Here is an 11310-nt window from a genome sequence, read left to right on the forward strand (position 1 = left end):
CGTTTTATAGCTTAAATTTCAACATATTGACACTTTAAGGTGTCAAAATAGGCATGAATTACCCCTTTGGGTACTATCAGCCTAGTGAAATAAATTTTCGTTTAGCAGGGGCGAAAATTCGTTTCTGCGTGTCTAAAATTCTGGGAGACTGAACGCCGAAGCGCTGGCAGACATTTGAAATTTATGATGAAGCCTTATTCCACCTCATACAATGTCACACCATGCTTTGATCTCGCACATGCTATCTAAAGTGATCTAGTGATTTGGAATGAAATCTCTTCATACAAACCGAGAGAGCAGTACTACCAAAAAATTTAAGTACCAGCAGTGGTTCGACAACGTTGGAACTTTACAAAAAATATTTGGTAGTGTTTCTCTTGTTCGTACAAAGGTTCGGCTACTTGTCTGTGTACGACACTGACTGAGAACTGAAATCTCGATAGCGACAATAGATAAAGCCGTCGTTCAACAATAATTACACCAAAAAAAAAAACAGTCGAGTGTTGTGCCGATACACTAGCAAGCAGTAAATTTGGGTTTCGAAAAGATCTCGTTGGCCGAGCAGCACACGGATAATTAGAGCTTAGTAATACATGCCCTTGCCACTGAAGTCGGGTTAGCCGATGCCGAAATTTGGAATAACAAGTTTAGGTGTTGTGAGCGTTTTTTCTTGTGTTTTCCCGAAACACCAACTCCAAGATGGATCTACTTCTAGATCTGAGAGTATTACATACTGAGCCAAACTTCAATTGCTCATGACATTTGATGGCTTTTCCCGCAGTATGTCATAACGTTTTTAGATACGACAGCTTCTTAAAGACAGAATTTTATCAAAGCTAGCATTTACTTTCTGAAGGCCTAGATCATGCCGGGCAATACTGCCCACCAGAGCTTGCTTTTGGCTGAATTAATGGACCATCTTCTCGCTCAAATTTAGCCACAACACCTTGAAGTTTATTATCGAGCACATCGGCTGTAGTTTTTTGAAGTTCGTTCATGGTCATTTGCAGAATGACCATCTGGTAGATCGCGGAACTCCGCGTGATCTCCTCACTCAGACCAAGTCCGCCATAAATCCGAATCAAACTCAAATCACCTGAAGACTTTTCCAATAGATTTTGTGAGGCAATTCCCACAGCAATGTTTGGGAATACAAGATCAGGTGCTTTTTCAAACTATCAGAAATTCTATCCCCTAGATTCATCTAAAGAGCTCGACACTATTTAGGAGCACGGGGAAAACTTGCTCGAAACTGCTTCGTTTTTTGTCGGTAATAAACCCGCAAATGGAAACAATAACTGTCTATATCCTGGGATTCATACAGACCCGATTGAAATGCTTATTCTCTACCAGGTTTCTCCGCACTTCTTTCCCCCAAAAGACAAGGTCTGCAGGCTTGGGTCACATGATTTGATGGTATTCAAAAAACGTACTCTCATCTTTCTGGGGGACGACCCTGCCAAACTTCAGACTAAGCCACAAAAAACGCCAGTGCGTATGCTAACCGATGTCAGCAAAGTATATGCTTCTCAAACCAAGGCATGCGAGATGACTCGTCTTCTAAAGGTTGCTCTCCTGTAAAGCTAAAAAGTCAATATAGTTGTTCTATTGATGATGCTCATAAAGAATAAAAGTTGTTTTTTCGATTGCTTTGCCGAATTGCAACACCGGGCATTCACGCATACTCATAAACCCATCTTTATACTTGGCTTATATAATCAAGCTCGTGATCCAGCGCTTATCAAGCTGAGCAATCCTGGGGCCTCGCGTTTTTAATTTCCGCACTCATCTCGGCGATCTCCACTGTTGTATTTGGCCCGATGACGAATTAGGCAAAGCGATGCGATCAATTGAGCGCGCGTCTATGGCCTCTACTATTATCGCCCCTAGTATTGATGGAAAGTTTCAACAGAAACTTTGGGTGAAAGAAAGGCAATATTGTGTCGCATTTGTGCCTCGCTTCTCGTAACCAACGGGCGAGTGTTTTTGCTTGTTTGAAGTGAAGAAAGAAGGCCCAATGGTTTTCCTCCGCGAACAATCTGTGGATTATTCGCACCTTTCAATTCCTGTTTCTGCCTTGTCTAGCGCTGCCACCATACATAAAGAGGGTTCTCCCCGCAGCCTGTCCTCTGGCTCTAAAAACAGGATTTTACGTCTGGGTTCATAGCACCAAACACCGCGTGCGTACCAATCTAGAGTCAGAAAAAATAGCGTGACGTGTCAGCCAACTAAAACATTCAAAACGCGAGAAAATAAATAAACTTCAAGTCTGTCAGCACCATCGCAGCCATTGAAATGACGATCAATGCAAGGTATTTGGCCGCGCTCAGCAAGAACCCGTTGCTCGTAAAGATGGCGACATCTGGGGTTTTGTCGTCATTGAACGAAATCAGTGCCTCCATATTTTCGGGTCAATTTCAGAACAAAAAGCTACGCCTCTTTGGCAAGGAGAAAACCGTCAGCCACCCCTTTAGCTCCAAGATCGGTCTGATGGTGATTTATGGGGCCTTGATGTCTACGCCAGTTGCGCATTATTATTATGGACTCTTGAGCAAAGTTTTCGGCGGCAAACAAACGTCCAGGGTGAAGTTGCTCCAACTCGTCACGACTCTTTGCACGTTGTCGCCTTTTCTAAGCGGGCTTTACGTGTCGTGGCTCTCCATCATCAATTCATACCAGTGTTCCTCCGAGGGTCTTCGCACCAACTTATCCCGGTTGGTATCCGTGATCAAAGCTGGCTTGAAAAACAATTTCTGGCTTGTCTACAGGACGTCCGCCATTACGATGCTAATTGCGTTGGCGCTTGCACAGAACTTCGTGCCGCCCGAGCTCTGGGTTGTGTTCACCAACTTCATCTTTTTTGTTGTGGGCACTGTGCAGAACACCAAAATTAAGATCAGACAGAGAAACGAGCGGCTCAAGAAGTCCGAGTAGAAAAGTAGACAAGGGCCAAAACTTTAGATTCTATTCAAGAACAGCAAAAAAAAGACATTTATAAAGGGAAAGAAAACCTCAAGAGTGATGCCTAGGCAGCCCTCGAAGGATCCATGGTCTGGCCATTAGGAGGCCGCCACAGAGTTCAAGGGCTACTTGGCACTATTTTCTATACTAATGAGAATTTCAGTTACATGGATCAGGAACAGTGCAGCTACGTGTGTACATGACAATAAGATTTTTTCTGCTGGAGCGTAAAAAAAAGCATTGTGTAATCTGTGTGCTATTGTTCATGTCCAATAAGATTTCTCCCAGTCGCACCGAGTTCTTAAATCGTCGGATGCTTGGCAATGAGGATCTCGATCTCAAGGACAAGCGGGCTCTGATTCTCATCCTGAATATTTGCCGGACCAGACAACAAAACGCGCAGCCCATTTGCTTACTAATAATTCCAGCAATTCGAGCATACGCCGCGTCATTTGTAGGACGCCGTGTCTTCCCCGGATAAAACCACGGGTAACGTTATTGGCTTCCCCGCGCTGCACGTGACTCGCGTGAGGATTTATAGTGCAAGAGAGCAACTATATGAGCGGCCCAAATCAGGCCCACACGCTCTTTCACACATGTTTAAGCTTTCGTCCGCCTCTGTTACCAATTCCTTTTCTGTGATTGCAAAGTCCCAACTTGCCACCAGAATGTTGACTGCACAGGCCGTGGTATTTTCCGAACACGGCGAGCCAGCAGACGTGCTCCGCACACACACTTACGAAATCGACGAGAACAACTTGGATGCTAACAGCATCATTGTGAAGACCGTCGGTTCTCCCGTCAACCCCTCAGATATCAACCAGATCCAGGGAGTGTATCCATCGCAGCCCGAAAGGACGACTGCTTTGGGAACCGACCAGCCGCTGGCTGTTTGTGGAAACGAGGGGTTGTTTGAGATCCTCCATGTCGGCTCGGAAGTGAAGAACTTCCAGGTCGGCGACTGGGCGGTGCCCACCTCTGTGAACTTCGGCACGTGGAGAACGCATGCGTTGTGCTCCGAGGACAAAATGATGAAGTTGCCCAACCCCAAACAGTCCAAGGCCAACGGCAAGCCACAGGGCCTCACAGTCAACCAGGGAGCCACCATTTCCGTCAACCCCTTGACTGCGTTTTTGATGCTCAACCACTACGTGAAGCTCGAGCCGGGCAAGGACTGGTTCATCCAGAACGGCGGCAACTCTGCCGTGGGAAAATTCGCTACGCAGATCGGCCGCATCTTGGGCATCAACTCCATCTCTGTTATCAGAGACAGACCAAACTTGCAGGAGACCATTGAGGACTTAAAAACCAACCAAGGGGCCACGCACGTGATTACCGAGGAGCAGAACAACTCGAGGGAATTCACCGACGTCAAGAAGTGGGTGAAAGAGACGGGTGGCTCCATCAAGCTCGCCATGAACTGCGTTGGCGGGAAGTCGTCCACGGCCGTGGCCAGAAAATTGTCTCCGGACGGTTTGATGTTGACCTACGGAGGCATGTCGTACCAGCCCGTGATTTTGCCCACGTCCTTGCACATCTTCAAGAACATCACGAGCGCCGGGTTCTGGGTCACTGAGCTCTTGAAATCCAACCCACAGTTGAAGAGAGATACCATGAACCAGATTGTCCTGTGGTATGAGGAGGGCAAGCTCTCTGATGCCAAGTCTGTTGAGCTGAAGTTCGACGGAGGAGACTTGGCCAAGTTGTACCAGGAAGCGGTGGCCAACAGTAAGAATGGCAAGCAGCTTGTGGTTTACTGAACAAGGAGGCTCGACGGCGCCTAGGCCCGTCACGACGCTATACATTGCGGAACTGACGTATGGGCCCACGAGAAAGTAGAGTAGAAAGATTAGAAATAGACCAAACAGGCCAGCCCGCAGGACTTCTAGTGTGGGACATACATATCCGCAGACAGTAGACCCGAAGTCACGACTGTGGGCCAGATCGCAGAACGCCCAATGCACGGGCGCCCACTAAGGCTCCATGTCTCTGAACACTAGCCCAAGCACTGCCGGAAACACGCCTCTGTCCGGTGCACTTGGTCATATTTGCATATTTCTTGCACAGAACTGAACGCTTCCCCGGATTATGCATGAGCACAGCAAGCGAAGAAACCGCTCTTATATGGTATAACGGTCGCACAGCCATCGTTAGAGAATACGTCTGGTTCCCCAAAATGGACAGTCAGGGAAGTTCAGCGGAGACGACATAAACGCTTCACTTCTTCCCTGAATCAAGGCCATTATTCTACGTTGCTCTATTTTAATTCCGGCCATGGCCGCCAAGGGAATCCAGCCCGGGCCTCGTAATTCGGAGCTTCCGACGCGCCCCGCAATAAGGCGCCTCTTGCCAGCGTGCACAGGGCTTTCCATAAAGGCTCTTCATCCAACGGGCCGGCGAACGCCGAGCGCGCATGCCGCCGTTCAATAATGGTGGTGCGATAAGAGCACCCGGCCAGCGAGAAATATCATGACCCGCTGGCGGCGTTTTTGAACTGCTGCGACCCGGTCCCAGCATAGCAGCACGTGCCAGCGCAGTACGGCTGGGCGCTCGTTTCTAGGAGAGATATGTGAATATTGGCTCTTTCCATCTGTTCAATAGAGCCTCTCTGATTAGCTGCTGGGCTCCACGATATGAGAGCGCGCGGAAACTGGGCCCCGGGCCACGTGACCGTCGGGTCTTCGCTCCGGCCCGCGGCGCAGCCAGATGCAAGACTGATAAAGGTGCCAGATCACTCCACGCGAGTAAATTAGAGAGACCCGAAATATTGTTTCGGGCTCCACCTTTTCTCTTTTTCTCTTTTTCTCTTTTTTCCTTTATTCTCGCGCTTGACTTCCGGGACACCCTCTCGTCACTGCCCATACACGCCGCACCGCCAAGATGTCTCGTGCCCTCGCATCCAGCCACACGCTTATCGACGATAAGCTTATTCCTGCCACGGTCATCTACTCACTTGAGCTGGGCTGCATTCTTCACATCACCAAGCGCATTCTCCAGAACCACGACTCCTTGCTCAAATCGTATGCGGTTGACGCGGAAAACTTCAAAGACGTGTCGCCTTTGGTGGTGATGCCGGGGTTGGTCGATGCCCATGTGCACTTGAATGAGCCCGGCCGCACGGAATGGGAAGGCTTCGCCACCGGAACACAGGCTGCTGCCGCCGGCGGTGTCACCACGGTGATAGACATGCCTTTGAATGCCATCCCCCCCACCACGACCATAGAGAATTTCAACTTGAAGATCAACGCCGCAAAGGGCAAAACATGGGTCGACGTTGGCTTCTGGGGCGGCATGGTCCCGTCCAACCTCAGCGACTTGAAGCCCTTGATCCGCATGGGGGTCCGCGGGTTCAAAGGCTTCATGATCGACTCGGGTGTTGACGAGTTTCCGGCAATCAACCCGCAGTACATCATGAAGGCCATGAAGAAAGTGCAGGGCGAGCAGACCGTGTTGATGTTCCACGCGGAGATGCAGCCGCACAAGTCTCACCTGCTCCCTGTGCTCGTGGAGCAGCACGGGAACTCGATTCCTAAATTGGTGCGGAACGAGAGCCACGCCCACTTCTTGCTTGACGAGAATACTAGCGGGGCGTCGGAGTCCGAAGATATCGAGTCGTGCCGCAGCGACAGCGACCACGACACCACCGATGTCTCCTTCTCAATCGACCAGTCGGACAACGGAATCGCTCACAACGTCGAGGCCCTCGATCTAGGCATGTCGGCCTCGTTCATCACCAGGGCCCCGAAGCCTGTGGTCAACTTGTTGAACAGACACAAATCTTCAAGTGCAGATTCCAAGGACCACGAGGCTCCGCCCAGAACCAACCGGTTCGTTGACGACGGGTCCTTGACTGAGCAACAGATCAAGGCCTTGGCCAAGTCTCCGTACTTGCAAGCCTCGGAGCCCCAGTTCGGTAGGCTTGCGCGGTTGGCCAACCCAAATCACGAAAGAGAGGCGAGCTTGGACAAGTTCCGGTCGCCGTTGGCGAAACCGTTGGATTTCGACTCCGAGAAGTTCATGGAGAACCTCGACGAGCCTTTGAAAATGGCCCAGCAGGAGGATACGGACTTGGCCGACGTCAACCCCACGTTCTACTCGTCCTTCTTGGCGTCGAGGCCAGACAGTTTCGAGACCACGGCCATTGCGGAGATCGTCAACTGCTCCATGAAAAACCCGCTTGTTCCGCTCCACATCGTGCACTTGGCGACCAACGAAGCCGTTCCCTTGATAAAAGCCGCCAAGGCCCGCGGGTTGCCGATAACTGCCGAGACCTGCTTCCATTACTTGTCTCTCACAGCCGAGAAAATATCAAACTGCTCTACCCACTTCAAGTGTTGCCCACCTATCCGGACCGAGGGGAACCGGCAGCTTCTATGGAAGGCGCTCCGAAACAACGTCATTTCAACAGTCGTCTCGGACCACTCGCCATGCACGCCCGATTTGAAGGGATTGGAGAAGGGCGATTTCTTTTCTGCCTGGGGAGGCATCTCGTCGGTGGGATTCGGCTTGCCCATTCTTTTCACCGAGGGCCAGAAGTTGAGCCCTCCAGTAAGCATCGCCGAGATTTCGAAATGGTGCTCATGGAACACCGCCAAACAAGTCGGGCTTTCCCACAAGAAGGGAAAGATTGCAGTCGGATTCGACGCGGACTTGCTTGTCTTCGACCCTACAGCAAGCTATGTGGTTTCCAATGAGCAGGTTTTCTTCAAAAACAAGTTGACGGCGTATGATGGAATGCAATTCCAAGGACGAGTGGTCGAAACCTACGTCAGAGGGCACCCGGTGTTTTCATTCCAGGTGGGACATTCGGAGATGGCCAAAGGGAAATTAATATTGGAGCCCAGATCTTGAGAGCGCTACTTCAGATGGAGGGCCATGGTTAGGTGCCGCATGGAGGCCACACAATCAAGGAAATATAGGTCTAGAAATATTAGTGTCAAGAAAACCGGAAACACACAGTAATCCAAAATTCAGAGTGCACGATGAATCTGGGAATTGCTTTCCGATAGTAGACTAGACCTATAATTCGCGTGCGCACCAACATTGCATGGGCTCTCAACTGCGAAGCTGAATTTCAACAAGATAAATCCACATCGTAGAATTTCACATTAGCGTGGTAGGTGTCTTCATTCAAAAATTTCTAAAAACAACACCTGAAGCTGGAACATTACCAACGCCAACCGCCCAACCTCAAATATGCCCGCCTCTCAAGACAAGGTGTCTTCCGAAGACAAGTTGCTCGAGGATTTCCAGGGCTTTTTCATCGAGGAGACAGACCCGCAAATTGCCGAAAAACGCAAGGAGGTGTTGAAAACGCTAAGAGAAAATGACGTGGAGTCGTTTCCGTCAGACTTGACTGTAATCACGGCGTTTGATGAGGCTTTGCAGTGCTTTTCGATAGGAGGGCAGGTGAGAAACTACTACAGATATGGAACGTACTCGCTTTGCGAGGCGGCGAGGGAGAAAATGTGGTTTGCGTTCAAAAACGGCGCCATCACCAACCACCAAGAAACGGACGTCGATGCAGTGGCGAACAACCCGAAGGAGCTACAAAGAAGAAAAACCGTGCAGGAATACTACAAGCAGAAGCTAATGGAGAAGAAGATGAAAGGCAGCTCCGAGGACATCTGGGATAAGAGAAAGACCCTCTTGAAGAACCCGTTCAAGGAGTAAAGTACATAGTTGTGATGCCACAAACCAGGGGAAAACGGCGATGAAATGAACGTATCTGTGCATTTGATAGTGATGAGCGTGGTGCAACACCAGACGAACTGAACGATTCTACGTAGGCACGAGCCCAGCGGCAAGACGCGCTTGGCACGGCCACCAGGAGGCGAGTGTGTGCCCCATTATCTTTTCCTTTGATCCCAATTATAATTAACGCGCGGGCACGGGGATGCACTCACATGACCACACAGCTCTTTTTCTCGGGCTCGTTGTCGTTCAGGCCCTTTGGCTTTGCATTGAGCGCACACCGGGCAGCTTCCGAAAACGCCTCGTTGACCCCCCGGTTCTTTTTGGCCGAGCACTCTAGGTACCGCAAGGCTCCGACTTTCTTGGCCACGCTGAGCCCGTCCTCGTACGGCACCAATCTCCGGTGTGACCCGGGCATGCCCGAGGACTGGTTCGAGTACGGGTTGAACGACTCGTCTTCATGCACACTCAGCGGATCTTCCTCCTGATTGCGCAAGTCACATTTCAAGGCCACCAACACGAGCTTGACGCCCACACAGTGGTCTGCGATTTCCCCCACCCATTTCAGCTGCACGTTTTCCAACGAGTCCGGCGAGTCGATCGAAAAGCAGAGCATGATGCAGTGGGTGTCCGAGTACGAAAGCGCCCGCAAACGGTCGAATTCCTCCTGCCCCGCCGTGTCCCATAGAGATAACTGCACCGCCTGGCCATCTATGAATATGTCGTGCACGTAGTTCTCAAACACCGTGGGCTCGTACACCTGGGGAAAGTACCCACGCGTGAACACGTTGAGGAGCGAAGTTTTGCCACAGGCTCCGTCGCCTAGAATGACGATTTTTCGCTGGACTGGCTTATTAGTATCAGTGGGTGCACGGCATGCGGGGAGAAGCGGTGCCGGAGGTGGGGTTGTCCCGAAGGCATTAAGTGTACATACTCGTTTTGTTTCCGCCGGCGCAAAGAGGCATTTTCGGTGGTGGGTTACGGGGATGGGCCGAGGAAGCGTTCTCTCCGTAGAAACACGAGTTTACTGTTCTGCACAAGTCGTGCCGCGCCCAGTGTTGACGCGACTGGGCTATACGTGGGTTCTTAGAGGAGTGGCCCGCCGCACACGAGGAGCGGGCTGGAATTGAAGGGAGGGCTCATTTTGGTGTTTTCCATTATCGTTCAATACTGCTGTTATGTGCTGGCATTGGCCGGATCGGAAAGCAGGCTCCCGACCTTGGTGGCACTTATCGGTGGGCCTGCGTGAGGCGCGCCTGCGGCAAGGCGCGATAAGCTGGAGCCTCGTATAGATGTTGGCAATGGAAGTGCTAGCACTGGTGGGGAGAGAACACAGATGTAAGAATCATATGAGCAGAAATGTGTGTATATTTATATACTATGTTTGAAGTGAGCAAAGGCGGCTAGGAAGGAGGCGGGTTCTGGTGGGGGCTGCCTGTTTGCACGTCGCTTGCCGCAGTATGTCCAGGAATGGGACTGGCGCTTTTGGGGCCACTATCCAGAATGCAGCAAGCCGCTTGACTTTTCTTTTTCTGCCACGATCACGTAGCAGTTCATGGAACTGGGAATGCATATTGGCCAAGTAAAGGAAATAGATTTCTCGATGGTATAACTCAATGTTGTGGTACTGGTGATTGTTGTAATTCGCATCAAGTGGGCCCAAATTGGACTCACCGAGATAGGTCGCGCATGCTGTTACATTAGCGGAGAAAAATCAAACAAGAGACCATGAAAGGTTTTGAAAGTCTGTTGTTGATGTTGAGATCCAAACGTCTACGGATCAACTGAATTGAGGGCCATGATGGTAAGGACTCCTGAAATCGATATCTGATATGTTAGGTACGGACGCTGGTGAGTTGATTCCAACGAACTCGGTAAAGTATATTGTGGGTCGCACGACCGAGAAATGCTTCGCCCTGGATAAGTATCAACGTTCGTAGTGAGGCTGAAATTGAAGAGTCCCCAATCCCTTCCTAATTCCATAAGGAATTTCATGGATGGTGTTGCTGAGTGTGCAGACAAACAGGCCGCGGACCTCGATTGATTGGTCTGGATCATCTACGCAATGCGTGATGTCTGTTCTGAGGCTCCCTCTCTGACCTACAAGCTCGTCAAAGTTGTGGATTTATATACAACCGTTTGAGTATAAGTTAAAAGAAGTCATGTATTGCAAAGGGAAGATATTTGGATTTCGTTATCTTTGTTAAGCCCATCCATAAAATTAACACGGAATATTTATAAATACGAAATTAAAAAAAGCATTTCACTCATTCAGGTCGCGATTTATCTGAATTCATTAATTGATTTGGTTGTATAGCTGTGCGGGCCTCCTTTTGATAATGTCGAGGCTGAATCTAAATTGGTCTTGGGTCATATGACTGAAAATTCATCATGTAGATTTGTTTCATTTTCGACAAAGACAAAACTCGAAGCACGATAAACGCCCCCACACGAGCATAGCGTGGAAAGCCATTGGGAGGAGGACCGCAGCCGAAGTGATCCATGACGCTCGATAGCTACACCCTTTTGGGGTTAATCTTTTAATGGTGAATGACCGGGCATTGCATTGCCCGGTTATACCGACCCCCCTCTAAGGGGGTCGGCATTATATATAATAACATTATAATAAATATTTTTAATGTTATGATATCTCAC

At 49.8% G+C, this 11310-nt stretch overlaps 6 protein-coding genes across 6 annotated transcripts; 5 read left to right on the plus strand and 1 right to left on the minus strand.

The window, feature by feature from the left end:
* Positions 1 to 2295: 2295 nt before the first annotated feature.
* On the plus strand, positions 2296 to 2934 carry METBIDRAFT_77170 (uncharacterized protein; the record flags this gene model as incomplete). Its single annotated transcript, XM_018858657.1, has 1 exon — positions 2296 to 2934. The coding sequence occupies one exon, from the start codon at positions 2296 to 2298 to the stop codon at positions 2932 to 2934; it is 639 nt and encodes a 212-aa protein (XP_018714850.1).
* Positions 2935 to 3047: 113 nt separating this feature from the next.
* Positions 3048 to 3569, plus strand: METBIDRAFT_131818 (uncharacterized protein). The gene has a single exon (XM_018854316.1). It carries the CDS (start codon positions 3161 to 3163, stop codon positions 3440 to 3442), a length of 282 nt encoding a protein of 93 aa, XP_018714851.1. The 5' UTR covers positions 3048 to 3160; the 3' UTR covers positions 3443 to 3569.
* A 60-nt stretch (positions 3570 to 3629) lies between these two features.
* On the plus strand, positions 3630 to 4721 carry ETR1 (Etr1p; the record flags this gene model as incomplete). Its single annotated transcript, XM_018856580.1, has 1 exon — positions 3630 to 4721. The coding sequence occupies one exon, from the start codon at positions 3630 to 3632 to the stop codon at positions 4719 to 4721; it is 1092 nt and encodes a 363-aa protein (XP_018714852.1).
* Positions 4722 to 5841: 1120 nt separating this feature from the next.
* Positions 5842 to 7812, plus strand: DAL1 (allantoinase; the record flags this gene model as incomplete). Its single annotated transcript, XM_018856670.1, has 1 exon — positions 5842 to 7812. The coding sequence occupies one exon, from the start codon at positions 5842 to 5844 to the stop codon at positions 7810 to 7812; it is 1971 nt and encodes a 656-aa protein (XP_018714853.1).
* A 173-nt stretch (positions 7813 to 7985) lies between these two features.
* On the plus strand, positions 7986 to 9058 carry METBIDRAFT_131656 (uncharacterized protein). The gene has a single exon (XM_018854313.1). It carries the CDS (start codon positions 8158 to 8160, stop codon positions 8632 to 8634), a length of 477 nt encoding a protein of 158 aa, XP_018714854.1. The 5' UTR covers positions 7986 to 8157; the 3' UTR covers positions 8635 to 9058.
* RHO3 (Rho family GTPase) lies at positions 8864 to 9620 on the minus strand (the record flags this gene model as incomplete). The annotated part of the gene is made up of 2 exons (XM_018856755.1): positions 8864 to 9501; positions 9590 to 9620. 2 exons carry the CDS (start codon positions 9618 to 9620, stop codon positions 8864 to 8866), a joined length of 669 nt encoding a protein of 222 aa, XP_018714855.1.
* Between the last annotated feature and the right edge of the window lie 1690 nt (positions 9621 to 11310).

Source organism: Metschnikowia bicuspidata, assembly GCF_001664035.1.
Source record: "Metschnikowia bicuspidata var. bicuspidata NRRL YB-4993 chromosome Unknown METBIscaffold_1, whole genome shotgun sequence".
NCBI classification, from domain to species: Eukaryota; Fungi; Ascomycota; class Pichiomycetes; order Serinales; family Metschnikowiaceae; genus Metschnikowia; species Metschnikowia bicuspidata.

Coding starts and splice junctions, on each gene's coding strand:
- METBIDRAFT_131818 (XM_018854316.1), top strand. CDS start 3,161: ATGACAATAAGATTTTTTCTGCTGGAGCGTAAAAAAAAGCATTGTGTA.
- METBIDRAFT_131656 (XM_018854313.1), top strand. CDS start 8,158: ATGCCCGCCTCTCAAGACAAGGTGTCTTCCGAAGACAAGTTGCTCGAG.